General features: G+C 39.0%; 1 protein-coding gene across 1 annotated transcript in view; it reads right to left on the bottom strand.

Annotated features, from left to right (window-relative positions):
* PIGU (phosphatidylinositol glycan anchor biosynthesis class U) overlaps positions 1-6,806 on the bottom strand; it is a 32,686-nt gene extending 25,880 nt beyond the window's left edge. The window contains exons 1-5 of the mRNA XM_081324299.1: positions 6,675-6,806; positions 5,813-5,877; positions 4,413-4,472; positions 3,022-3,084; positions 783-892 (exon numbers count right to left, since the gene is read on the bottom strand). Of these exons, the coding sequence (XP_081180425.1) occupies positions 783-892; positions 3,022-3,084; positions 4,413-4,472; positions 5,813-5,877; positions 6,675-6,804 (428 nt within the window). The 5' untranslated portion in view covers positions 6,805-6,806. The remainder of the gene's footprint in view (positions 1-782; positions 893-3,021; positions 3,085-4,412; positions 4,473-5,812; positions 5,878-6,674) is intronic.
* Positions 6,807-26,404: the final 19,598 nt, after the last annotated feature.

Below are 26,404 nucleotides of genomic sequence, written 5' to 3'. Positions count from 1 at the left end.
AGAATTGTGCAAACATAATACAAGCAAGAATAGTTTTTAAAGTATGGAAAGATATACCTAATGGTGTTGGTGTAAACTAGGTTTATTTTTTCTCATATTTCCTGTCTTTAATTTCATCTGCTTAGTACCGTACTTCTTACTCTTTTATGATACTTAATATTTGCTTTCCTGGAAGGCAATAGCATGTGGATATGTACATAATAACAAAAGAGCTCACACACTCCCATCACTACGAGACCTCTCCCCTTTGGCAAAAAAATGTAAGACTAATCATTACCTTTATAATAATGAAGTTTTCAGGAATAAAAATGTTCTGGTTCTTTCATCGGACAACTGTATATCTAAATATTTGCTTGTTTGAACAATTCCAGTTGGGGTTTTTGATGCCTTTGAGTCAGTCGTGATTCCTGGTGACTGCCTAGACACTTCCTTAAGGTTGCCTTGGCAAGATTTTAGAAGTGGTTTGCTCTTCTTTGCTTTTTAGGGCTGAGAGTGAATGACTGGCCCAAAGTCACACAGTTGTCTTTATGCCTAAGACAGGACTAGAACACAATCTCCCATTTTCTAGCCTGATGCCTAAACCACTTCACTAAACTGTGTTTCTTATTTGGGGTATAAATCCAATTTAAACAAATCTCAAATCCTGAGCTGAGTAGCACACCTCAATAGACTTCTAAAAAAGCAAAATAAGAGGCACCATGTCTTCAAAAGTAAAGTAAGTGTTCTGATGCTCTCTGCATAAGGAAGATAGTTTCCAATTTCTATTGAAAAGTAATACTTACAACAGTGCTACTTTGAGAGGAACATAGTACATTTCCATAGGAGTCTGGATAAGCTCTGCAGCATCAGATGCATATTTATCCAATTCTATTAGCAGTTTTTGCTTTTTAAACTGAATACAAAGGAAAAAATGTGTAAGTAAAAATAATATATTTGTTTAGCAATTCTGCCTATTTTTATGATTCCTGCAATTAATACTTAACTCCCCAGATTGTTATCCAGGTTTATAAATTCCACATTTACACCAGCTTGACTTATCACCATTACAAAAGCTCTGATTCTTCTGTATTGACAAGATGCAATATATAGTAAAGTGCAGCATATTCAACTCCCAACAGGATAACTTAATCATGCCAGCTATCTTCAACATATTCCCTAACATGTATTTTAAGCAGCTGCTGGCTTGTATTATTGTGTCCTCTGCTTATGACCACGTGTTCCTACCATTGTCTGAAATTTCTGTCTGCAGATAAACATACAAAATTATCCCAAAACAAGCTGTGGGATATTTCAGCTGGTTTCCCCAGTTGGTAACACTAGAAGACACAAACAATACAGCAGAGGGAAGGGGAGGAGCTAGCTATTATTAAGAAGCATATTCATGACCGTTCACGGTTTATACTCATCATTAACCCATTAGTTATAGTTTGCTATCTAAATTGTAACACCAACTAATTGGCAATGACTCTGAGCACTGTACAGTAACATTTAGAAATGTCATTGAAGTATAAGATATAATAACAAAAGAAAGATTGAAGACTGACTGTCAGAATCCATTTATATCCCATTCCTAAATCCCTATCTGTATACCCCCCCCCCCGAATCTCACACCCCTCACTGGATTCTGCCATTCCCAAGGAGGAGGAGAGAGGATGTTAATTGGCCATCCCTATCCATTAGATGCAAGGTTGTTTATTCAGCCTGCCTGGAGGCCGTCATCAAAGACCAGGGAAAGAACCTTTGAACTGAGAAGAACAAAGAAAGGGGGGGGGGAGATTCTGGTTTGTATCTCTGATTGGAATCTGAAGGGGAGGAAGTAAATGTCGTAAAGGCATGGAAGATCCCTCTTCCCATCTTAACTTTAATTGATCCGGGACTGACCAAATGGACTGAAGGGAGGGGGCTTTACTCGGGAACACTTTAAAAGTATCAATCTGCAACACAATTTCCAGATCCTGTCTAGATTTTCCACTGACAATCATGTTTTAGTAAAAGTTCCTGCTTGGACAATCCTGTCTCCAAGAGTTTTTCTTTCCTAAGACGTGGATTGGGGTGGGTCCTGACACTGACATTCAAATGAATTTACAAATGGCTCAGGATCTGCCAAAAAAAACTCCCAAATTTTAACATTTTCCTGAAGGTGAAGTGGGCGAGTGCTGTTCCAGAGTAGGAGTAGCAACATAAAAAACATGCCTCCATTGCACTGAAGCAGGGGTGTCAAACTCGCAACGTCACATGACGTGTTGCGACGTATCGTGACTTTTTTGCCACTGCTGGAAATGGGGTAGGCACGGTTTCACTATGATGCATCTGGCCCGCGGGCCGGCAGTTTGACGCCCCTGCATTGATGGGACCCAGACCATACTAACCCTGCCAGATCTTATGAGATGGGCAGAATATGCGTAAGTATATTTAAAGTAAGAATTCATTCATCTTGAAGACATGTTAAATTAATTTTGCTCTGCAAAAATAAACAAAAAACCCTACTCCATCCCTTGTTCGTGATTTAAGCACACACTCTTGCCTTTAAATATAATTGTGTATATACTGCCCATCTTATAAGATTTGACAGGGCTAGCATCAGCCCCCATCAGTGACACGGAGGCATGTTTCTTATGTTGCTATTCCTACTCCCTGAAACAGCATTTCCCTCTTCACCGTCAGGAAAAAGTTAAAATTTTGAAATTTGGGGCAGATCCCAAATCAATCTAAAACTAGAAGTGCTAGATGTTCAATATGGATTGAGAATAGCTCTGCCAACAACTGACACAGGAAATCATTCCAAGGTGTATGTTGAATGGAATCCAGTTCACTGCAAGGCAGTTCCAAGTCAAGGTTTCTGAATATACCAGCCTTCCTCAGCTGCACTTTCCAAATATCTTCTGACAACTCCCCCAAAAACAGTATGTAAAATATTAGGGGAAAAACATTGCTGTATTTAGAAATAGAAGCTGAGAAGGAGATAACAGTATGAAGAAAATGCACTGAAATATAAATAAAAACTGGCACTTATCTACTCACCAAAACTTTGTTGTAATCCTGAACAGCTAAATAAAGTGCTATAGCCGTCAAAATATCTGTAAACTGAAGGGAAAACAAATCAAAGGAATACCAAAACACAGGTTACTTGCTTAATGCAAAGTTGTACTTTAGTGATTAAAAAAGTGATTTTCGAAATTAACATCAGTACTGTCTGAGGCAGCTGAGAGAAAGGGGCGGCAGAAGCTGCATCCCCCGAAAGAAGTCTTCGCCGAGAAAATGGGCGCTGAGATTTTCTCGGCGAAGACTTCTTTCGGGGGATGCAGCCTCTGCCGCCCCTTTCTCTCAGCTGCCCAGCTGAGAGAAGGGGGTGACAGAGGCTGCATCCCCCGAAAGAAGTCTTCGCCGAGAAAATGGGTGGCAAGCTTCCACCGCCCCATTCTCTCAGCGGAGGCTTGCAGAGGTGGCGGCGGAGCTGCGCACGCAGCTCTCCAAACCGCCGCAGCCCGTTTGGAGAGCTGCTGCCTTCGTCCATGTTTGATGAAAGCAGCAGCTCTCCAAACTGGGGGGTGGAAGTTCTTTTTTTTTTTTGTTCACTGGAATATAAGCCGAAGTGGATTTTTCAGCCCAAAAAGTGGGCTGAAAAATTCAGCTTATACTCAAGTATATACGGTAGTTATGAAAGGGTGATTATGTATATAAATTTTGAGATGTCCTGGTCTCAATATAAACAATTGTGAAACTTGTTTTTACATACATGATTCAATAAATTAATTAATGTACTCTGGGATATTCAGTTTTATCAAAAAAATACTTTTGGAAGAAGATTTGCAATAAATGCCAAGAAATTATACCACAGTTTCTTAAACAATTTCTAATGCCTTGGATAATTATTCATCAGTAGGACAGCTTGTTCTGAACAAAACTCGGGTTAACAGATCTGGCTACAAACATCTGGTCAATACTAGATTAAAATCAAAGGTATAAAGCTACAGATCTGGACAACCACAGTAGGGCAGCAAAGAGAGACAGAAAACTATTTATATCTCTCTGTTGCCAACTATCTGTAATCCAGATTTTTGCAGTCCAGATGTGGTGCCTTATCAAAATCTTTGAAAATATGGAAAGGTACTCACACAGAGCATGAAGGTGAACAAAGCTGCTGTACATGTAACACCAACCAATTTTTCCACATTTTTTTCTTTTAAAAATACACATAAAATATTAATGTTATCCTAAACATGTTTTTTCAAGAATCCTACTAAGTTCCATAAGATCCTAATGAGTCCTTCGTATGCTTAGACTTTCAGCCAGATTCAGGTCTTTAAAAAAGTCTATATCTTAAGTTTAAAAAATGTGTTTTATATGCAGAAGAAATCAAAGAATAAATTCGTAAAAGAGAGCCAATTATTTGATGGATGAAAATTACATACCATAAATACTAGTTCAGCATAATCAATCAGGAAATGAAAGAGGTATATTATAAACGGTGTCTAGGAAAAAAAGGAAAAATTATCTTAAACAACTTGTCTTTTGATCAAAGCTTATTTATTAATTGGTAGAGATGATAGCTATGTAGTATCTTCTAAGTATGGTTTTTACAGAGAATACCCAAAATCATTATTGCAGAGGTAATTCACTGTGCTAGTCTAAATGATGCAATAGAAAAAATACTGAAGTAAGAAAAGGCAAATTTACAACCATTCATTTAGTGACCATTTGAAGTTACAACAGCACTGAAAAAAGTAACTTACAACCAGTTTTCACACTTATGACAGCATCCCTTGGCCACATGATCAAGATTCAGCTGGCAACTGGCATGTATTTGTGACAATGTTAATATTTTAACAGCTGTGCTATTACAGCCATTAAAGTAAAAAAAAAACTACAGTATTAAAGTTACAGTAACAATGACTCATAGTATGAAACCCTATTAATATTTTTATGATAAATGGAACTGGACGACAACTTCATTTTCAAGCATAACGCTCCACTTTAGACATCATTTTAATTTCATTTTTCCTTTATGCATAGCAATAGCATGTAGGCTTATATAATGCCCCATAGTACTTTACACCTTTTACGAATCTCTTTGTAACTGTGTCACTGGCCTGATTCATTACACACATGAAATCATGTTAGCATTAATATGTTGTATGAACTGAATATTATGACTTGAAAAGCATGATTTATATCTTAACACGCTGAGTGAAACTGGCCTGTTAGGATAAAACTCCAGGCTGTGGACAGTTTGCCTGCAATACTGCCCTTTAACCACTTTAACCATAATCAATAAGCCATCATTTAAGTTTCTTAAAACACTCTGAGAAACATCTACAAATCCTTTTGCTACTGAACTGACACTGTAAGGATAAAATTTGGTATTTTAAAGATATTTTACTAATTATACATGTGGTAAGCAGGTTCCTGAGGGGAAAAGGACCTGTTCCTTTTCTCCTTATGTCAAGAACATGAGATATATTTGTACTTCCTGTAGTCACCATCTGCACTGTAGAATTATATCTATTTATTTCAATTAATATTTTATATATTTTTCATTTTGTAAAAACATTCCTAAAGCAGGAAATAACTTTAACAAGTAACTTGAGATGTCAATTTTGAGTTATTTCTATTATCAAAAAAATTCTAAACATTCTCATGAATTGCTTTTGTGTGTCCACCTATGCACTCAACAGCTCAAGTGAGAAGGCAATATAATTCTATTAAGCCCTACAGACTCTTTTACATTATATTCTCATCTTTAATATAAAAAGCATTTTATAAGGGAGTAACAATATTGAAACAGTTCACAACAAAAACTGTATATACTTACTTCATGAAAGATATCCCCGGAATACGGAGACACACCCAAATCAAGTAAGGCTAGTCCTTCAACAACTGGAAAATAGAAAATAATTTCTTGTTTATCTAATTGTAGAAATAAAAGAAATTCATCTAGAAGACAGCCTAATTCATGATACTTAGATCTAAAGTGTGATTTACTTGCAGCTTAGCAATATGAACCCTACCTACTCTTTGGGTTTGGAATGTATAAGCTTGGTGAAATTCTGGAGCCTTTTTACATCTCAGACCAAAAATTACAAAGGCAAGATGATGATGATGATTAATTATTATTAATTATTATTATTATTATTAGTTGAATTTATATACCTGCCCTATTCCCGAAGGACTCAGGGCGGTTCACAGGGCAAGTCAAAAACAATACAAAAGAGAGAATAAAATTAAATTAAATAAAGATAACTTCTTGGACAAAGCCGTTAGAAAAAGAAAGCTCCTTGAAAAGAAATTGCTCGCAGTCTCAAAATTCCTGCTGCTTTCCTTCTCCCTTCCCTGTTTAATTTTAGCCCTTCTTTAGACTCAAACCTGCGATCCCAAGACTCAAGGCTTAGTCCTGAGAAAAACCTGGTTACCTCACTCCACAAAACATGAACTCAATAGCCAGGAGGGGCTCACCCAATCCTCTAGGTTACAATACATCGTGCCAAGGCAACCAAAGCGTTCTTGATACCAACGCATCATTCCCAAGGTAAAAGCCCGCTCGGTGACGACCACTCCAGAGCTCGCGGGGGCGGAAAGCGACACCCCACGAAGGTCGACGAGGCGCGGCGCTTCCAGGTGCCCTTTGAGGACCACCAATCCCCAACCCCGTCCCCATCCCCATCCGTAGGCCTCACCTCGTTTCCAGGCATTTAAAGGAGACACCACCTCCACCCTCTCAGAGATGAGTCGGGCCAGGCTGGAGCGGAATAAAGCGGCCCGAACCGTTACGGCTACTAAAAGCACCAACACTAAGGGAGCCGCCATTTTAGTGTAGAACACTGGCCTAAACTAGCAGTAGTTCCCACGCTGGTCTGTTGCATTGGGGATCTACAGGGCAGGTTACAGGAAGAACACTACAACTCCCAGAAGCCATTTGTGCAGCCTTTACTTCCCGAAGACGATGGCGAAAGAGTTAGGACAAACTACGGATGAATGAGCATAGCGAGATACGCTCTTTTTCGGGTTGTTTTGTATTGTGCTGTATTGCATTTCTTGAAACGTTACCAAAAAGCTTTTTTTAAAAAAAATGTAGGAATGATTATTGATTCTGTGTTTCGCCCGGATCTTCTCCTTAAAACCAGAAAACATGTTATAATTTCTGAATAACAAGAAATAATACAACTTACCGTACTTTATTTATTTGTATCTCGCTTTTATTACTTTTACACATAACTCAAGGCAGTGAAATTATCCAACACATCATCTTCCTCCTGGTATCCTTACAACAACCACCCTGTGAGGTGGTTGGGCTGAAAGAGTTACTGGCCCATAGTTAATTATTCAGTTGTTTGAATTCAATTTTTGAAAATATGCATCAATTTGAGAGTTTTATTTTAAGAATCCCACTAATCAGGATTGCAATTCTATTTACATTTACTTGGAAGTAAATCCATTAAATTTGCAGAATTAAAGAGGACTGTAAAGAGCCATTTACGTCATTGCTTACGTTGCAGATCCCAGTGGGCTCCATGGTTTTCTACGGAGCTCCGGGAGATGAAACGGCAGAGACGGGGCCTAGAGAGCTGTTGGAGATCCAGCCGATCCGAATCCGACCGATCGCGACTAAGGTCCTTTACGAGGTCTTATCTCGCAGCGCTAAGGAGGGCAAGGTCTAATTACTTTGCTGCCCTTATCGCGTCCGCAGATAATCGCCCGACCGCCCTGTTTAAGGTGACCCGCTCCCTCCTTAATCTAGAGGTGAAGGAGGATCCCTTGCAGGGTCGTGCTGAGGAATTTAGCCAACATCTGCTGGACAAAATCGCTCGGATCCGGACCAGTCTGGATTCCAACTGGGCAGAGTCTGACGATGAGAACATGGACAGTCTTGTTGATGTTATCTGGGAAGAGTTCGATCCTGTGACTCTGGACGAGGTAGAAAGGATCATGAGGAAGCTAAGCTCCACTACATCCTTATTGGACCCGTGCCCCTCCTGGCTGGTTTATTCGGCTCGGGATGGGACACGAGGCTGGATCCATGCAGTGGTAACTGCTTCATTGAAAGAGGGCAGTTTCCCCGCAGCCTTGAAAGAAGCGGTGGTGAGACCCCTCCTCAAAAAGCCTTCCCTGGACCCAGCTGTTTTAAACAACTTTCGCCCGGTCTCCAACCTTCGCTTTCTTGCGAAGGTTGTTGAGAGCGTAGTGGCGCATCAGCTTCCTCTGTTCCTAGAAGATACTGATTATCTAGACCCGTACCAATCGGGTTTCAGGCCCGGACACAGCACGGAGACGGCATTGGTCGCTCTGATGAATGATCTCTGGCGGGCTCGGGACAGGGGTCATTCCTCTGTCCTAGTCCTATTAGACCTCTCTGCGGCTTTTGATACCATCGACCATGGTATCTTACTTCGGCGTCTCAGGAGATTGGGAGTGGGAGGCACTGTTCTTCAGTGGTTCTCCTCCTACCTTCTGGAACGTTCACAGTGGGTGTTGGCGGGTGACCAGAGATCGACCCCGAGGCCTCTCATTTATGGAGTTCCTCAGGGGTTGGTCCTCTCACCTCTCCTGTTTAACATCTATATGAAGCTGCTAGGTGAGATCATCCGTGGTTTTGGAGTGGGTTATCATCAGTATGCTGATGACACCCAGCTTTTCATCTCGACCCCAAACCACATCAGTGATGCCCTTGACGTGATGTCCCGTTGCCTGGAAACGGTCCAGGAATGGATGGGGAGGAACAGGCTTCAACTCAACCCGGACAAGACTGAATGGCTGTACATACCGGCATGTCAGGATATTCAGAGTATTCCATCCCTTAATATTGGGGGTGAGTTACTGCCCCCCGTAGATAGGGCTCGCAACCTGGGTGTCCTCCTAGATTCACAGCTCTCCTTAGAAGATCACATAGGAGCTGTGACTAGGGGGGCTTTCACTCAGGTTCATCTGGTGCGCCAGCTACGACCCTATCTGGACCTGGATGCCTTACGTACAGTCACCCATGCACTTGTGACCTCTCGTCTTGACTACTGCAACGCTCTTTACATGGGGCTGCCCTTGAGAATCACTCGGAAGCTTCAGCTGGTACAGAGTGCAGCTGCACGGACGCTTTTGGGGGCTCCCCGATACTCCCATATTACACCTCTGCTTCGTGAGCTGCACTGGCTTCCAGTTGCCTTCCGGGTGAAATTCAAGGTGCTAGTGATGACATACAAAGCCCTACATGGCATGGGTCCGGAATACCTACGGGAGCACCTACTGCCAGCGTCAACACCCCTCCGTCCTGTGCGCTCCCACAGAGAGGGCCTCCTCAGGGTGCCACCGGTCAGAGAATGCCGGCTGGTGACCCCCAGGGGGAGAGCATTCTCGGTGGGTGCGCCAATCCTCTGGAACCGCTTACCAGCCGAAATCCGGATGGCCCCCGACCTTCGCACCTTTCGGCGAGATTTAAAAACCTATCTATTCCAGCAAGCCGGCCTGGCCTGATAGATTTGGGGTTTTATTTGTAGATCTGGGGTTTTATTTGTTTTATTGTTGGTTTATTGTATACTTACTTTGCTCTGTACACCGCCCTGAGTCCTCCAGGAGAAGGGCGGTATATAAAACGAATAAATAAATAAATAAATAAATAAATAAATTAAATGCAATCCCTATTTCACACTATTGCAGAAATACGCTGTCTAGCCTTTGAGTAATTATGGGGAAGGAGAATTCACCACAGCTCTAGGTAATTGGTACCACAGTTGAGCTGCTCTAATTATTATGGACGAGTACCCATAAAATTTGTACTGTTGTCCTTGCCAGTAGCCAGAAAAGAAAGAGGTGAAGCCAATAATAGTAATCCGTTGCCAGAGTGAAGGTAAGTGGGCTCTGCAGACTGGAAGAAATTCAGCTTGCTTAAGGGGAGAGGGGAGGACTCCAAAATTCAATCTCGAAAAGGACAACACTAATTTATATTCAACTATTAAGCCAAGATCTTTTTCAGATAGTGTCCATTTTATACTTGTGCACTTGATTTCGAAAGTGAAAAACTTGGCTTTTTTACTCTTGTCAAGTTCATTACACCACTTCCAGCCCATTTCTCTAAAATAATAATAATAATAACAAGAAGAAGAAGAAGAAGAAGAAGAAATTGCAACTTCCTGCAATAACTCCAGCAAAGGTACAAAAAACTGCACTACTCGGAACATCTTACATTTTAAGGAGATACCTGGTTGATACCTAGGATGCTGGCAGCAGCCCGTGTCAACCATTAGTGCCAGTCAATTTGAGTGTTCAGTTGACTGAGTTTCATGTTTTATGAATAAAAGTTTTATAATAGTAATTAATAATAATAATAATAATAATAATAATAATAATAATAATAATAATAATAATAATAATAATAATAATATAACAACAACAATAACATGTTAACAGTGATACCCATTGTCATCGGGGCACTGGGAACTATGTCCAAAAACTTTGTAAAATACATCAAGAAATTGCAGCTTCCTGCAATAACTCCAGCAAAGCTACAAAAAAACTGTGCTACTCGGAACATCTTACATTTTAAGGAGATACCTGGTTGATACCTAGGATGCTGGCAGCAGCCCGTGTCAACCATTAGTGCCAGTCAATTTGAGTGTTCAGTTGACTGAGTTTCATGTTTTATGAATAAAAGTTTTATAATAGTAATAATAATAATAGTAGTAATAATAATAATAATAATAATAATAATAATAATAATAATAATAATAATAATAATAATAATAATAATAATAATAATATAACAACAACAATAACATGTTAACAGTGATACCCATTGTCATCGGGGCACTGGGAACTATGTCCAAAAACTTTGTAAAATACATCAAGAAATTGCAGCTTCCTGCAATAACTCCAGCAAAGCTACAAAAAAACTGTGCTACTCGGAACATCTTACATTTTAAGGAGATACCTGGTTGATACCTAGGATGCTGGCAGCAGCCCGTGTCAACCATTAGTGCCAGTCAATTTGAGTGTTCAGTTGACTGAGTTTCATGTTTTATGAATAAAAGTTTTATAATAGTAATAATAATAATAGTAATAGTAATAATAATAATAATAATAATAATAATAATAATAATAATAATAATAATAATAATAATAATAATAATAATAATAATAATAATATAACAACAACAATAACATGTTAACAGTGATACCCATTGTCATCGGGGCACTGGGAACTATGTCCAAAAACTTTGTAAAATACATCAAGAAATTGCAGCTTCCTGCAATAACTCCAGCAAAGCTACAAAAAAACTGTGCTACTCGGAACATCTTACATTTTAAGGAGATACCTGGTTGATACCTAGGATGCTGGCAGCAGCCCGTGTCAACCATTAGTGCCAGTCAATTTGAGTGTTCAGTTGACTGAGTTTCATGTTTTATGAATAAAAGTTTTATAATAGTAATAATAGTAATAGTAATAATAATAATAATAATAATAATAATAATAATAATAATAATAATAATAATAATAATAATAATAATAATAATAATAATATAACAACAACAATAACATGTTAACAGTGATACCCATTGTCATCGGGGCACTGGGAACTATGTCCAAAAACTTTGTAAAATACATCAAGAAATTGCAGCTTCCTGCAATAACTCCAGCAAAGCTACAAAAAAACTGTGCTACTCGGAACATCTTACATTTTAAGGAGATACCTGGTTGATACCTAGGATGCTGGCAGCAGCCCGTGTCAACCATTAGTGCCAGTCAATTTGAGTGTTCAGTTGACTGAGTTTCATGTTTTATGAATAAAAGTTTTATATAATAATAACAATAAAAGTTGGAAGGGACCTTGCAGGTCCTTTAGTCCAACCCCCTATACCCTATACCAGGCATGTCAAACTCGTGACATCACGTGACATCACACAATGTATCGTGGCTTTTTTCCCATTGCTGGCAATGGGGTGGGCGTGGTTTCAGCGTGATGCATCTGGCCCGCAGGCCGGCAGTTTGACATGCCTGCCCTATACTATTTCAGACAAATGACTGTCCAATCTCTTCTTAAAACTTTCAGTGTTTGAGCATTCACAGCTTCTGGAGGCAGGTTGTTCCATTGATTAATTGTTCTGTCAGGAAATTTCTCCTTAGTTCTAGGTTGCTTCTCTCTTTCGTTGGTTTCCATCCGTTGTTTCTTGTCCTGCCTTCAGTTGCTTTGGAGAATAGCTTGATTCCCTCTTCTTTGTGGCAACCCCTAAGATATTGGAACACTGCTATTATGTCACCCCTCATCCTTCTCTTCATTAAACTAGACATACCCAATTCCAGCAGTGTTAAGTGTTTCTTAAAGTTTTAGGTACCCCTGGAGACCCCTAGGTTTCTCTCAGAGGTTCTTGAAATCAAAATTATTTGCCATCCTATGTGGAAAAATAATACAATATTAAAATCCCATCAAATAATAATGAGAAGCAATTGTGGCATAAATTGTAATTGATAGGATACTTACTGATAAATATAACCCATACAAACAAAAGCTTTTTTGGGATATTCCATAATTTTTAAAAATGGAAAAGGGGCCTGAGACAAGACTACTCTAACCCATGAAGATTATTTTGAAGTTTATTCTGTATTCTAGTGTATTAGCTATACCTTCCAGTTTTGTGTTGTCTGCATATTTCTTAGGGATTCTCTGTATATATCCATGGAAATTATTAATGAAAATGTTAAACAATATAAAATACTGGAATACCTTTTTGGCATTCAGCTCAATGTTTCACTTCAGCTTGCTAAGGATCTGTTAATACATATTTATCTGAAAACACTTTTATGGTCAGCTATCTACTGTATCCACTTAATTTTCATGCCATCCAATCCATGTTTCAGTGGAACTTGATGCTGAGTAAATACGTATAAATTACTCACTGTGAAAAAGTAAACCAAGCAATACTGTTATTATGGTAGCTCAAGATCGTTAAAAAATGTGACTTTGACTTTGAGGTACGTTAGTAAAGATAAAGCCCTGATACAGATTTTAGACTGTCACATAGACACACTGACTCTTTCTCTCTCTCTCTCTTAAGAAATTTATTTAAATTTGTTAAAGGACAAATCACAAAAGACATAAATCCTTTGATTAGCAAAATTTGCAACTTTTGTGTTTGTGAGTTACAAACAAAAGGAAATCAAATTTCATTATTGATGTACTGTCTTATTTCTTAAGTTTACCTACTCAGTGGCCTGGGGCTGGTAACAGAAACAGATACTCCAGTTCAAACAATCTGTCCTAAGAGATGTCTAGATTCACAGAGTATATAAGGCATGGACATTGTAGAAAAAATATGTGCTTTTTTTAAGATTCATTGAGATCCATCTATATACTGTATGCAGACACAAACTACATGTATTTTTATATAAAAAGCCACTTTGTTAAAGCTAATTAGTTGTGATGAAAGCCAGGATGAAAGATGATTTAAAAATAGATGCCTGCTCTTGTTGATTATAAACAACATCTCTCACACTTAATGTAATCATATTGCAGGCAATAAAGAATAACACGTGTTATAGTATACGTCTTTTAGATTGCAGTTCACTTCAGTTTCTTAAACACCTCTTGGAGCGGATATTTATCAACAATAATCAAAGATACATGAAAAACAAAATGCAGGTAGTAATTTTAAAAATTACTATTTTTTAAATTTTAAATGGTAAAGGGACACTCAGTCTAAGTAAATTTATGTTATATACTGTATGCACACATAAGTGCCCCAGTGTAAGTTCACAGGTGATGGAATTGAACACTATAGAAAGGAAACCTTAAAAGTTTTATATTGCATCTTTATTCTAATATGGACGCTTTAAACAATTTTAGAGTATACCAAGAGGTTGAATTTGGCCACCTTTCCTTCCTACCCTGCCCACAGCAGATCAAGAGAAGTATGTATAGGGCTGAAATTGACATTATTTTAATTTTGTGAAGGTATATATTCTGAAGTGTACATTGATAATTAACTTTTTAAAATACACAATGTAAATTTTGGCATTTGTGTACCCTGCTATAGTGTACCTCACTAGACGTGCTTATACATATTTGGCTCTGAATATGTATAAGAAATTACTTCACCATATTGAGTTATTGGGACGCGGTGGCTCAGTGGGTTAGGACGCTAAGCTTGTCGATCAGAAGGTTGGCAGTTTGGCGGGTCGAATCCCGAGTGCCGCGTAACAGAGTGAGCGCCTGTTACTTGTCCCAGCTTCTGCCAACCTAGCAGTTCGAAAGCACACAAAAATGCAAGTAGAAAAATAGGGACCACTCCGGTGGGAAGGTAACAGCGTTCCGTGCGCCTTTGGTGTCTAGTCATGCCGGCCACATGACCACGGAGATGTCCTCGGACAAGCGCTGGCTCTTCGGCTTTGAAACGGAGATGAGCACCGGCCCTTAGAGTCGGAAACGACTAGCACGCATGTGCGGGGGAACCTTTACCTTTACCTTATTGAGTTATTCCACTAGTATGTCTTAATAGAACAAAGATGAAGGCCTATGAAATTTATTGTGACCAATTCAAAAATAAGGAGTTTAGAGACTGATTTTTCCCCTTTATTTAGAGAAGCAGGTTGTGTATAATAAATTTCTTGCCTTGTTTTGGAGGAAATCTGCCACGTAAATAGTTGTTTGAGCAACTTTTATGATTTTATACAAAATTCCAACATGGGTGTTTTATCTTTTTCTGTTTAATATGGAGACTATTATAATAAAATAGTTCAATAGGTTTGAGTGGAAAAGAGGGAATTGTCACTTCTCATAATAATCCATGCTTTAAATAAATTATAGCAGATTCTAATTTTTAGGAATTATGTTGCCATTTTCATTTGGTTAGAAAGGTGGTATTTTGTTTGTGAAAGAATGTGTTATTTGCTTGATATGGCTGAATTTCCATTGTAAACATTTCTAAAACGGTAGATAGCCTTATTATTCTGCTGTAGCAAATAATTAATTAATTGAAGACTTGCTTTACTTGTAAGATTTCTTCTAACTGACCCCAATCTGGAACTCCATGTGTGGCTTCTCTTGAATTTCATGCAGCAAGTATAGAATGTACTTTTAAATAAACCAAATGTGAAAATAATAAATTGAAATTTAATGTAGTGTTCTTCTTTCACTGAAGGTGGCATCATATATCCTCTTTCTGCAGCTCTAGTTACAGAAGCCTAGTCTGTCTAGAAAATATAAAACATATTTCCTTAATTTTTTTAAAAAAGTAACTCTATTTGCAGAAATTTATTAAAATTCAGTACATATTTATTGAATACATAAATCACCATCTCTCTGGTATTAAATTAAAATGCCAATAGTTTACTTATTAGGTTTCTTTGCTAGATAAAGATTTAGTGATCTATAAAGAGCTACTTTCCAGCATCTGCAGACTGGATTAGAAAAATTATTACATGAAAATCCTGGCAAGCTGCTGCCAGTTATCACTGAAATATCAATTTGAATGGTTCAATAATGTTAAGTGATAAGAAGTACCTTCCTGATCAACATCAGTTAATTTCTGCTGTTTATCTTCTGAATGTGGATATAACTTTAGAATCTTGTATACTATTTTCAAATAGTTATGCATCAGGAAGTAGACATACAGGGCAGTTCCTTACCATTTATGATTGGCTGAGAGAAGTAGAGATGCTATACCTCACCATGATTTTCAAGATTTCCTTCTCCATACTTTATATACATGTTACACAATTCTATTTTCTTTGCAGTGATATTTGTGCAAATGAGTGAGAAAAAGTAATGCATAAAAATTAAGAAATGAGATTATAAAACAAAAATATAACTAAAACTAGGGTATACACCAACACAATTCAGTGTACTTATCCATAATTTCCTATTCCTAAAACAAAGGAATAAATAGACTACAAAAAAGGTCCCCAACCTTTTGGGCACTAGGGACCGGTTCCATGGAGAAAGGTTTTCCATGGACCAGAGGGGATGTGGTTTTGTGTGCTGCCTGCATCTCACGGATGGGGCTTTGCTTGTTTGTGCCTACCATTTGTTGGCATGCCACGGCCTGGTACCGGTCCATGGATGGGTTGGGAACCCCTGGACTACAACATTAAAGGTTGCTGCTGAGCTATTGTCAGGTACTCTTATTTTAAATACTCTGCATATTGAATTATAGTTGTTCTCATATTGTGCAACTATAAAGATCTACAAATAAGGTAGGTAGGAAGGTAGGATATACTATATCCAGGTTAGCACAAAATATATTAGAATTGAAAAAAATCAAGGATAAGTTTTCTTTTGTTTCTTGCTTCTTTACATGCTAAAGATATTCAGAGGGAAGCATGTTATTTTTGATAGCCTTTGCTGTGTCATCCTTGTGAATTATAACCACAAATGACATTCCCAGTAAGATAGACTGATTTCCCCTATATGTTTTTTTAATGGCATATACCAAGCAGACATAATTTCAGTGAAGTCATCATTAAGACATAGTTTATGTTGATCTTAATCAGTGCCAACATGCCATATTGGTTAAGATCACAACTGGCAAAACTCAGGTTCAAGTTCTACTTGATCAGAGAGCTGACACTGTAACTCTGAGCCTATCACTGTCTCTTAACATAGACATTGTTTTTCAAGGGTAAAATTACAGAAGATTTCTCTGTTGAGCCCTTAAAACATAGGTGTACAACTTCCTTCTCTCAAGAGCCTCACTAGGCAATTGCAAAGGAGAAATTAAGGAGTGCAATGAAAGGCTAAAAGTATCTACTTTGCACCTGACACACACACACACACACACACACACATACACACACACCAGTAACAAAAAGGTCTAAGGTTTTAAGCCTATCCATCAAAAAAGCTGCAGAAGGAATGCTGGCAGGATGTATCTCATCCGAAACTGCACATCCCTGCATTTTATCTAAAGAAAGGCAGAGTATTTATGTACGAATAACAATTAAATACTGTACATAAAAACCATTACACTGGTATGTGCCTTTGGTTTTGGTATAGAATTTGGTATAAGAAATCAGGGTCAATCAGCAAGTATCAATTGCAAGCTAAATTCTACTTGATGAGCTTTGGAAACATTGGCAACAAAACAAAGGAGGTAAGACTCCAAGACCAGAGCATCCCTGGAGTGCAATTCCAAAAGAAATATTTATGTAGTGCATTACATCCAACCAAAGTTTCCAAAGCCTTTGAAAGGAATTGAAACAGCAGCTGGACAACTTTTAAAAAATCCCAGTGCTCAACTTTATTTATTTTGATTACATTACATTCTTGTTTTGGCTATTTTAGGCACTTCAGTAACTTTGGGCAATAAGTAAATAATAAGGCTAATACCTTAAATTGGAATTATCATCTCTACAAAGTTTTCACTCCATAATTAGACAGCAAAAGGAATTCAGATTAGTGTATCAAGAACAATGTGTTTTGAAAAAAAACAAGCACTTCATGCTTGCTATAAAAATAAGTTCTTCTTCTGAACCATTTTTAAAACTAAAGGTTAACTAATTTTAAACAATCAAGTTCTCTGATTTGATTGTTAGATCAATCTCTGTTTTACAGACTGAAGCAAATCTGTGTGATGATTGCTTTCAAACATTCTATTTCTATTCAACTCTTTCCTTCCATCAGCACTGTCACAAAGCAGCAGAGTATGCTGGCCTTTGGGGAAAAATCTGCTTCATAACCAGAATGAGTTTTACATGTTTATAGGAAAATGATTAATTGAAGATTGTCAGACTAACGATTTGAACAAATTTTGTCAGTGGACCTATTAGGAAGCCTTGTCTTTTGTCGCAGAGAGAAACAATACTAACTAGGGAGATTCCATTTTTTAAAAAATGAAATAGACCACTCTTGTGAAAACAGACAAGACTTATTTCTTTTTATTGGCATTATTGGTTAAGATTGTTCCCCTTTATCTGAATAAAATTATCACAGATGGTATTCTGAGCAGTAAGAAGTAATATTCCCCTTCATGGATTACTGCCTTGTCGTGGCGAAGGGGCTTGCGTAATTCAATGAAGCTATGAGCTATGCCGTGCAGGGCCACCCAAGACGGAAAGGTCATAGCAGAGAGTTCTGACAAAACGTGATCCACTGGAGAAGGAAATGGCAAACCACTCCAGTATCTTTGCCATGAAAACCCTATGGACAGTACCAAAAGGCAAAACGATATGACGCCGGAAGATGAGCCCCTCAGGTCGGAAGGCGTCCAATATGCTACTGGGGAAGAGCAGAGGGCTAGTACTAGTAGCGCCAGAAAGAATGAAGCGACTGGGCCAAAGCCGAAAGGACGCTCAGCTGTGGATATGTCTGGTGGTGAAAGGAAAGTCTGATGCTGTAAAGATTCTTTCTCCATAGGAACCTGGAATGTAAGATCCATGAATCAAGGAAAGCTGGACGTGGTCAAACAAGAGATGACAAGACTAAACATCGACATCTTAGGTATCAGCGAACTAAAATGGACAGGAATGGGTGAATTTAATTCAGATGACCATCAGGTATACTACTGCGGGCAAGAATCCCTCAGAAGAAATGGAGTAGCCTTCATAGTCAATAAAAAAGTAGGAAAAGCAATACTGGGATACAACCCTCAAAATGACAGAATGATCTCAGTTCGAATCCAAGGCAAACCATTCAATATCACAGTAGTCCAAGTCTATGCCCCAACCACCAGTGCTGAAGAGGATGAAATTGACCGGTTCTATGAAGCCCTACAGCACCTTATAGAACTAACACCCAAAAATGATGTCCTTATCATCATGGGAGATTGGAATGCTAAAGTAGGAAGCCAAAAGATAACTGGAATAACAGGCAAGTTTGGCCTTGGAGTACAAAATGAAGCAGGGCACAGGCTGATAGAATTTTGTCAAGAGAATACGATGGTCATAGCAAACACTCTTTTCCAACAACCCAAGAGACGGCTTTACACATGGACATCACCAGACGGTCAACACAGAAATCAGATTGATTATATGCTCTGCAGCCAAAGATGGAGAAGCTCTATACAGTCAGTAAAAACAAGACCAGGAGCTGACTGTGACTCAGACCATGAGCTTCTTGTTGCAAAGTTTAGGCTTAAATTAAAGAAAGTAGGGAAAAGTGCTAGGCCAGTCAGGTATGAATTAAATCATATCCCTGTTGAATATACAGTAGAGGTGACAAATAGATTTAAAGAATTAGATCTGATAGACAGAGTGCCTGAAGAACTATGGACAGAGGTTCGCAACATTGTACAACAGGTAGCAACCAAAACCATCCCAAAGAAAAAGAAATGCAAGAAAGCAAAATGGCTGTCTGAGGAAGCTTTGCAAATAGCTGAGGAAAGGAGGGAAGCGAAAGGCAAGGGAGAAAAAGAAAGATATGCCCAATTAAATGCAGAATTCCAAAGAATAGCTAGAAGAGATAAGAATGCCTTCTTAAATGAACAATGCAAAGAAATAGAAGAAAACAATAGAATAGGGAGGACCAGAGATCTTTTCAAAAAAATTGGAGAGATGAAGGGAATGTTTCATGCAAAAATGGGCATGATAAAGGACCAAAATGGCAGGGACCTAACAGAGGCAGAAGAGATTAAGAAGAGGTGGCAAAGTTACACAGAAGAACTATACAAGAATGAGCTTAACATACCTGATAATCACAATGAGGTGGTCACTGACCTCGAGCCAGACATCCTAGAATGTGAAGTGGGCCTTAGAAAAGCTGAGCAACAACAAAGCTAGTGGAGGTGACAGTATTCCAGCTGAGCTATTCAAAATCTTAAAAGACGATGCAGTAAAAGTGCTACACTCAATTTGCCAGCAAATTTGGAAAACTCAACAGTGGCCACAGGATTGGAAAAGATCAGTTTACATTCCAATTCCAAAGAAAGGCAGTGCCAAAGAATGTTCAAACTATCGCACCATTGCACTCATTTCTCATGCTAGTAAAGTTATGCTTAAAATTCTACAAGCTAGACTCCAGCAGTATGTGGATCGAGAACTACCAGAAGTACAGGCAGGATTTCGAAGAGGCAGAGGAACTAGAGATCAAATTGCTAACATACGCTGGATCATGGAGAAAGCTAGAGAGTTCCAGAAAAACATCTACTTCTGCTTCATTGACTATGCTAAAGCCTTTGATTGTGTGGATCATAACAAACTCTGGCAAGTCCTTAAAGAGATGGGCATACCAGACCATCTTATTTGTCTCTTGAGAAACCTATATGCAGGCCAAGAAGCAACAGTGAGAACTGGACACGGAACCACTGATTGGTTCAAAATTGGGAAAGGAGTCCGGCAAGGCTGTATACTGTCGCCTTGCCTATTTAACTTATATGCAGAGCACATCATGAGAATGGCAGGGCTAGATGAATCAAAAGTTGGAATTAAGATTGCCGGAAGAAACATCAACAACCTAAGATATGCAGATGATACCACTCTAATGGCAGAAAGTGAAGAGGAACTAAAGAGCCTCTTGTTGCGAGTGAAGAAGGAGAGTGCAAAAGTTGGGTTGAAACTAAACATTAAGAAAACCAGGATCATGGCATCTGGCCCTCTCAATTCCTGGCAAATAGATGGGGAAGAAATGGAGGTAGTGACAGATTTTATTTTCCTGGGCTCCAAGATCACTGCAGATGGGGACTGTAGTCAAGAAATTAAAAGACGCTTGCTCCTGGGGAGGAAAGCCATGGCAAATCTAGACAGCACACTAAAAAGCAGAGATATCACCCTGTCAACAAAAGTGCGTATAGTCAAGGCTATGGTCTTCCCAGTTGCAATGTATGGCAGTGAAAGCTGGACCATAAGAAAGGCTGAGCGCCAAAGAATTGAAGCCTTTGAACTATGGTGCTGGAGAAGACTCCTGCGAGTCCCTTGGACTGCAAGGCGATCAAACCGGTCAGTCCTAGAGGAGATCAACCCTGACTGCTCTTTAGAAGGCCAGATCCTGAAGCTAAAACTTAAATACTTTGGCCATCTAATGAGAAGGAAGGACTCACTGGAGAAGAGCCTAATGCTGGGAAAGATTGAGGGCAATAGAAGAAGGGGACGACAGAGAATGAGGTGGCTGGATGGAGTCACTGAAGCAGTAGGCATGAGCTTAAATGGACTCCAGAAGATGGTAGAGGACAGGAAGGCCTGGAGGAACATTGTCCATAGGGTCGCGATGGGTCGGACACGACTTCGCAACTAACAACAACAAAGAAGTAATATTACATGATAGGTGACAATAATGATTACAGAGAATTCTGTGCTTCTTCTGGAAATTGGAACTGAACAGTTAGCTAAAACAACTAAATAATTTTCCTCTCATTGATTAATAGGGGTGTCATTAAATCCTCACATTGGGTCACATGAAAGGGACAATGAAGTAGTCAATGGATCCTTTCATTTTATTTTGTTTTTCAATGCTGTCTAGGTCAGGAGTAGGCAACCTGGGCTCTTTTATGACTTGTGGACTTCAACTCCCAGAATTCCTGAGCCAGCATGGTTGGCTCAGGAATTCTGGAAGTTGAGGTCCATGAGTCATAAAAGAGCCCAGGTTGCCTACCCCTGGTCTAGGTCAACATTGTTTTTCTCTGCCTAATCTGCAATGCTCTCTACATGGGGCTGCCCTTGAGGACTACTTGGAGGCTTCAGCTGGTGCAGAATGCAGCCGCGCGAGTGGTGGTGGGGGTTTCCCGATACTCCCATGTAACACCTCTACTCCGCGAGCTGCATTGGCTTCCGGTTACCCTCTGGGTAAGATTCAAGGTGCTGGTAATGACCTACAAAGCCCTAAATGGCATGGGTCCAGGTTACTTACGGGAGCACCTGCTGCCGGCATCAACTTCCCGTCCAGTGCGCTCCCACAGAGAGGGCCTCCTTAGGGTGCCGTCAGTCAAAGAGTGTCAACTGGCGGCCCCCAGGGGGAGGGCGTTCTCTGTGGGCACGCCAGACCTTTGGAACCGTTTACCGGTTGAGCTCCGGATGGCTCCCGACCTTCTCTCCTTCCGATGTGACCTAAAAACATACTTATTTGAACAAGCTGGCCTGGTCTAATGGGTTTGGGGTATTTTAAATACTATTGTACTAATTTATTGGATTTGGGCTGCAGTATTTAATTTTTTTTTAACTTTTGTATATTGTATTTTTATTGTTTTGCCCTGTACACCGCCCTGAGTCCTTCGGGAGAAGGGCGGTATAGAAATTAAATTAAATAAATAAATAAAATAAATAATCATGTAAAATTTGCTGTTTCAACTATATTTTAATTGTTTTTCATGTTATTTAAAACACATGAGTTTTAGAAGGCACGAAGAGTCTTGCTTTTGTCTTAATACTAGTTCTTCAGCAAACCACATTGATGTTATTGCCAAAACATCTATACAGCCTTGTAAGAAATCTTTCCTTGAGAGCCACATATTAAAAACAATAAAGAAATTCCAGCAAACATGCAGTAGAAACATTTCAAAAAATCTATACCTTCTGAGAAGTGTACAGAAGATTCAGGAGGTTCAAAAATTGGCAACTGAAACTCTTCCCTTGGCACAGAAAATATGATAGTGTCAGATAAACACTTGATTGGCTGTTTCCCTTTGAGTAAATGGTTGGGAGGCAAGGCAAGAGCAAGATGATCTCAGGGTCACCTTTCAGGATGCTACAGTATGATTTATTGTTATTTTTTACTTGTTTGCTTTTTTTTGGTTGCAACCTGGAACTAAGGAGAAATTTACTGACAGAACAATTAATCAGTGGAACAGCCTGCCTCTGGAAGTTGTGAATGCTCCAACATTGGAAGCTTTTAAGAAGAGATTGGACAACCATGCAGTGTATGCCTCCCAGCATACACAAAGGACAGCACAGCAGGAGGCTGATGGTGCAGATCAGCAGAGGGGCTGGACAGCTCTGGGCGATAACTGCTCACTCAGGATAAGCCTAATGACTTAAGCTGTTGACAGCCCCAGGCATGGTCAGCCTGGTGGGAAGCCAGGATCTACACCCATTGTCACCTGCACTGGCAGGAAGCCCAGGTTTGAACTGATTGGATGCCATCCACCTGGGCAGGTACAAATAGACGCCAGGCTTCCCTGTTTCCCCAGTTCCTTCTGTTCAGAATAAACTCATCTCTACCCCAGCTCTGTGTCCGTCTCTATGTGAAGCACGCGACTTTACAAACCATTTATCTGAAATGGTATAGGGTTTTTTGCCTGAGTAGGGGTTTGGACTAGAAGACCTCCAAGGTCGCTTCCAACTCTGGTATTTTGGTATTCAAAATCAGTCCAACCCGCCCCCCCCCCTCCCAAAGTAGCAAATCAGAACATTTTGATTCTGCCTATGGATAGAAGGCAGCATATAAATTATAAAAACAAATGAACAGGAAGAATGCAAAATAAAAATCTATAAAATGAAAAAGAGAAATGAAATTACAGGACAAAAAACTATTTACTCTGTAAACCCCAATGGAATAAATTTGTTTTGCTCAACCTTGATAAAGAGAATGGTGGCTGGGAAATTCTGGGAGTTCTTAAAGTCACCAAAACTGAGGAACACTGAAATAAATCAATCCTCACTTGTTTAAGAACATTATGAAAGTCTGTTTGAAATTGGCTTCCTACAGGGAAATATTTCCAAGACAGCTTTTCTTCTAGACTGAATAGTATTCTCTGCAGTTAGTATTTTCCCTTGGAAAGCAGAGCTAAATTCCTCTTTTTTTGAAGACTGCAAATCTGATCACCCTCTCTCCTCATTCTTACTACATATATTCTGATGCTGATAATTTGGCCTTTAGAACTGGAATATTGCAGAACTATTGGTTTCTTTTATTATATTCTGTGGCTGCTAAGTAAAGGAAGCTGGTTTGCTTCCCATGTCAGTGTTATGTTTAGATTTAGTTACACAATGGGGAAAAGGCCCAACCCTCAAAGAGCAAAATGAAATATCATCTTTGACCAAGTGCTCTAACATAGCTGTTAGAACAAAGCAATTTAGGAGGAAATAGAACCACCTTTACTTGTGTAAACAGAAAGGCAGGATATAAATCTAATAAATAGATAACATAAATAAACAGGATGCATTCATTCACTGGAATTCTTGAAACAGAGACTAAATAGCCATCTGTCTAAAAGCATCAGCAGTTCCTGTACTGAACAGGAACTTCAATTAGATTATCTCTGAGATTGTTTTCAACTCTGTAGTTCCATAATAATGAAACACTCAAGCATTATTAGTGTTATAGAATAACCATGCATTAGCATTAGCCTTCTAGTTATATAAATCCAAGGAATATGGTCATACAAAGTCATGATTACAAATAGGGGCTCTTTGAAGGGGAAAGAAATTCAGATGTAGGGACAGGAATTCAGACGAAGGAAAAAGAATTCAGACCTGAGTCGATAGAGAGCTTTGAACCAGCCAGGCAGCCTCATCTCCAGAAAAAGAACTCCCCCGAGCACTGCCCGCTGAACTTTTATTCACCTCCAATCTTACAAAAAACTACATCAGTCTCATACCAAATAGGATACATAGAAATAATTGGATACTCAGGTGCTTATGAGATCACACAAAAACAAGATAGCATAAGATGCATGTGAAGTCTTTATCATAGCGTTTCCCAAACCTCCCACATGCCAGGCCCCCCTCCCAGCCAGGAGAGTGTGCTCTGCACTGAAGCTACAGAGAGGCCCAACTAGGAAGGCACGGAAAGGCTGAAAGGTGAAAAGCCAAATTCTTGGGAGACCAAATTCTGGCCGTTCCCACAGCTCTTTACTTTGTTCATGAAATAAGAGAGATATAGATGGACTCCCTTGTTAATCAAATTTGGAGTTAATTAATTCAATCAAACAAAATTCATTTTTTAAATATGTCTGTCCCAAGTATAATTTTGACCTGGAAATTGTGTTAAAATATGATTTGTTTAAAATACTTTATTGAATAAACTCAATTGGTTGGCTTTGTATGACAGCCTAAACTATAAACCATTGTTTACAAGCTGTAAAGTCTGAGTTCATAAATTAACATCATAAATTAACATCAAACGAAACAAATTATAACTTCATATGATAGGTGAACTAAACTTGAATCTAGAACAAATATTATGCTTATGTATGACCAAACCAAGATAAAAATCTGGAAAGGTTGTGCTTCATGGAACATAGTACTTGTATCATTTTGAGAAACCTTGAAACACACTATTGTCACTGCAAAGGTGGTGCCGAATGCATAATAAGGCAATTCCCATATCAGAAGAAAAGCTGTTGTTTAACAATAAAAGCATGAAGAGCTTTTTTCCTTTTGTCATTTCCTCCAATTGTACAAGTGTCACAGCATCTAAATCTTGTTGAATTTGTTACAATAGCAGTGTAGAATATTTCTAGAACAGCAAATATATCTAAGTTGTTCACATGTGTTTTACTCAAGCTATTTATTTAAAATTAAAATTTAAATTTAAAATAGTAAGAATGAAAGCAATGTCCAAAAAAGCAACAACTAAAAATAATTGAAAAATAGGCTTGTTGTTAATCTCAAGAGAATGGACTTGTGTTATAAATCAACCAATTTTATTTTTGCATCTATGGAATTTCAAGTGCAGATTGGTTTCATTGATTTCCAGTTTCACACCTGCAGTATGCTTAAGTAACATCATAATAGTTATGTAAAGACCCACTTCAACTAACCACCCAAGAAAACAGAACTCTTGAAACAGGCATTGTCTCAAAAGGATACTTTTATTAGGGGTCAGTGACAGTAGGGAAGTCAAGGCGAGATCTGGGGAAAAACATTGTACATATGGTACAATCAACCCTATGCTTGTTGGAACTTTAATCTCACCATCATGGCTACCATTTTTACCTTTATGACTATATCTTGTGGACATCACAACAAGATTGTGCTCAGAGAAGAAAAGTCATGGCTTAGTATAAAACCCATTCTCTATATACTAAAAATCTCCATCAAAAGCCCTGCTCACAAGGCAGATACAGTGCTACTACTGTCCTACAGTCACTAGTGAATCTGGATCAATATAATGCAGAGGTCTTCAAACTTGGCCCTTTTATGACTTGTGGACTTCAACTCCCAGAATTCCTCAGCCACAAGTCATAAAAGGGGCATGTTTGAAGATCCCTGGTATAATGGGTCATGTATGGCATCCCAGAGGGTTTGCTCACTTCCCTGCTGCTGCATTCCGGGCCAGCTGCAATTTCCACAACATTTTCAAAGGCTCTCCACAAAGAGCACGTTACAATTGTCTGCATATGACTCATCACAGGCCAAGCCTATTTCAGCAGTTGTTTTATCATCCAAAACTAGTAAAAGGCCCTTTTAATGTTACAAGGCTGTCCAGCAGCATACACGCTTAATTCAGGAGATCATCCAGACTTCAACTGTGATTCTTAGGAAAAGTGCAACCCCTTCCTGAGGTCCAGTCCCATAACTGTTGTGTAGTGGGTTTCTTGGAAGCAGGAGACGAGACAAGAG

This window comes from Vipera berus (assembly GCF_964194415.1).
Source record: "Vipera berus genome assembly, chromosome: 3".
NCBI lineage: Eukaryota > Metazoa > Chordata > Lepidosauria > Squamata > Viperidae > Vipera > Vipera berus.
Note: the sequence above shows the minus strand (reverse complement) of the source record. Positions and strands in the feature narration are given on the sequence as shown.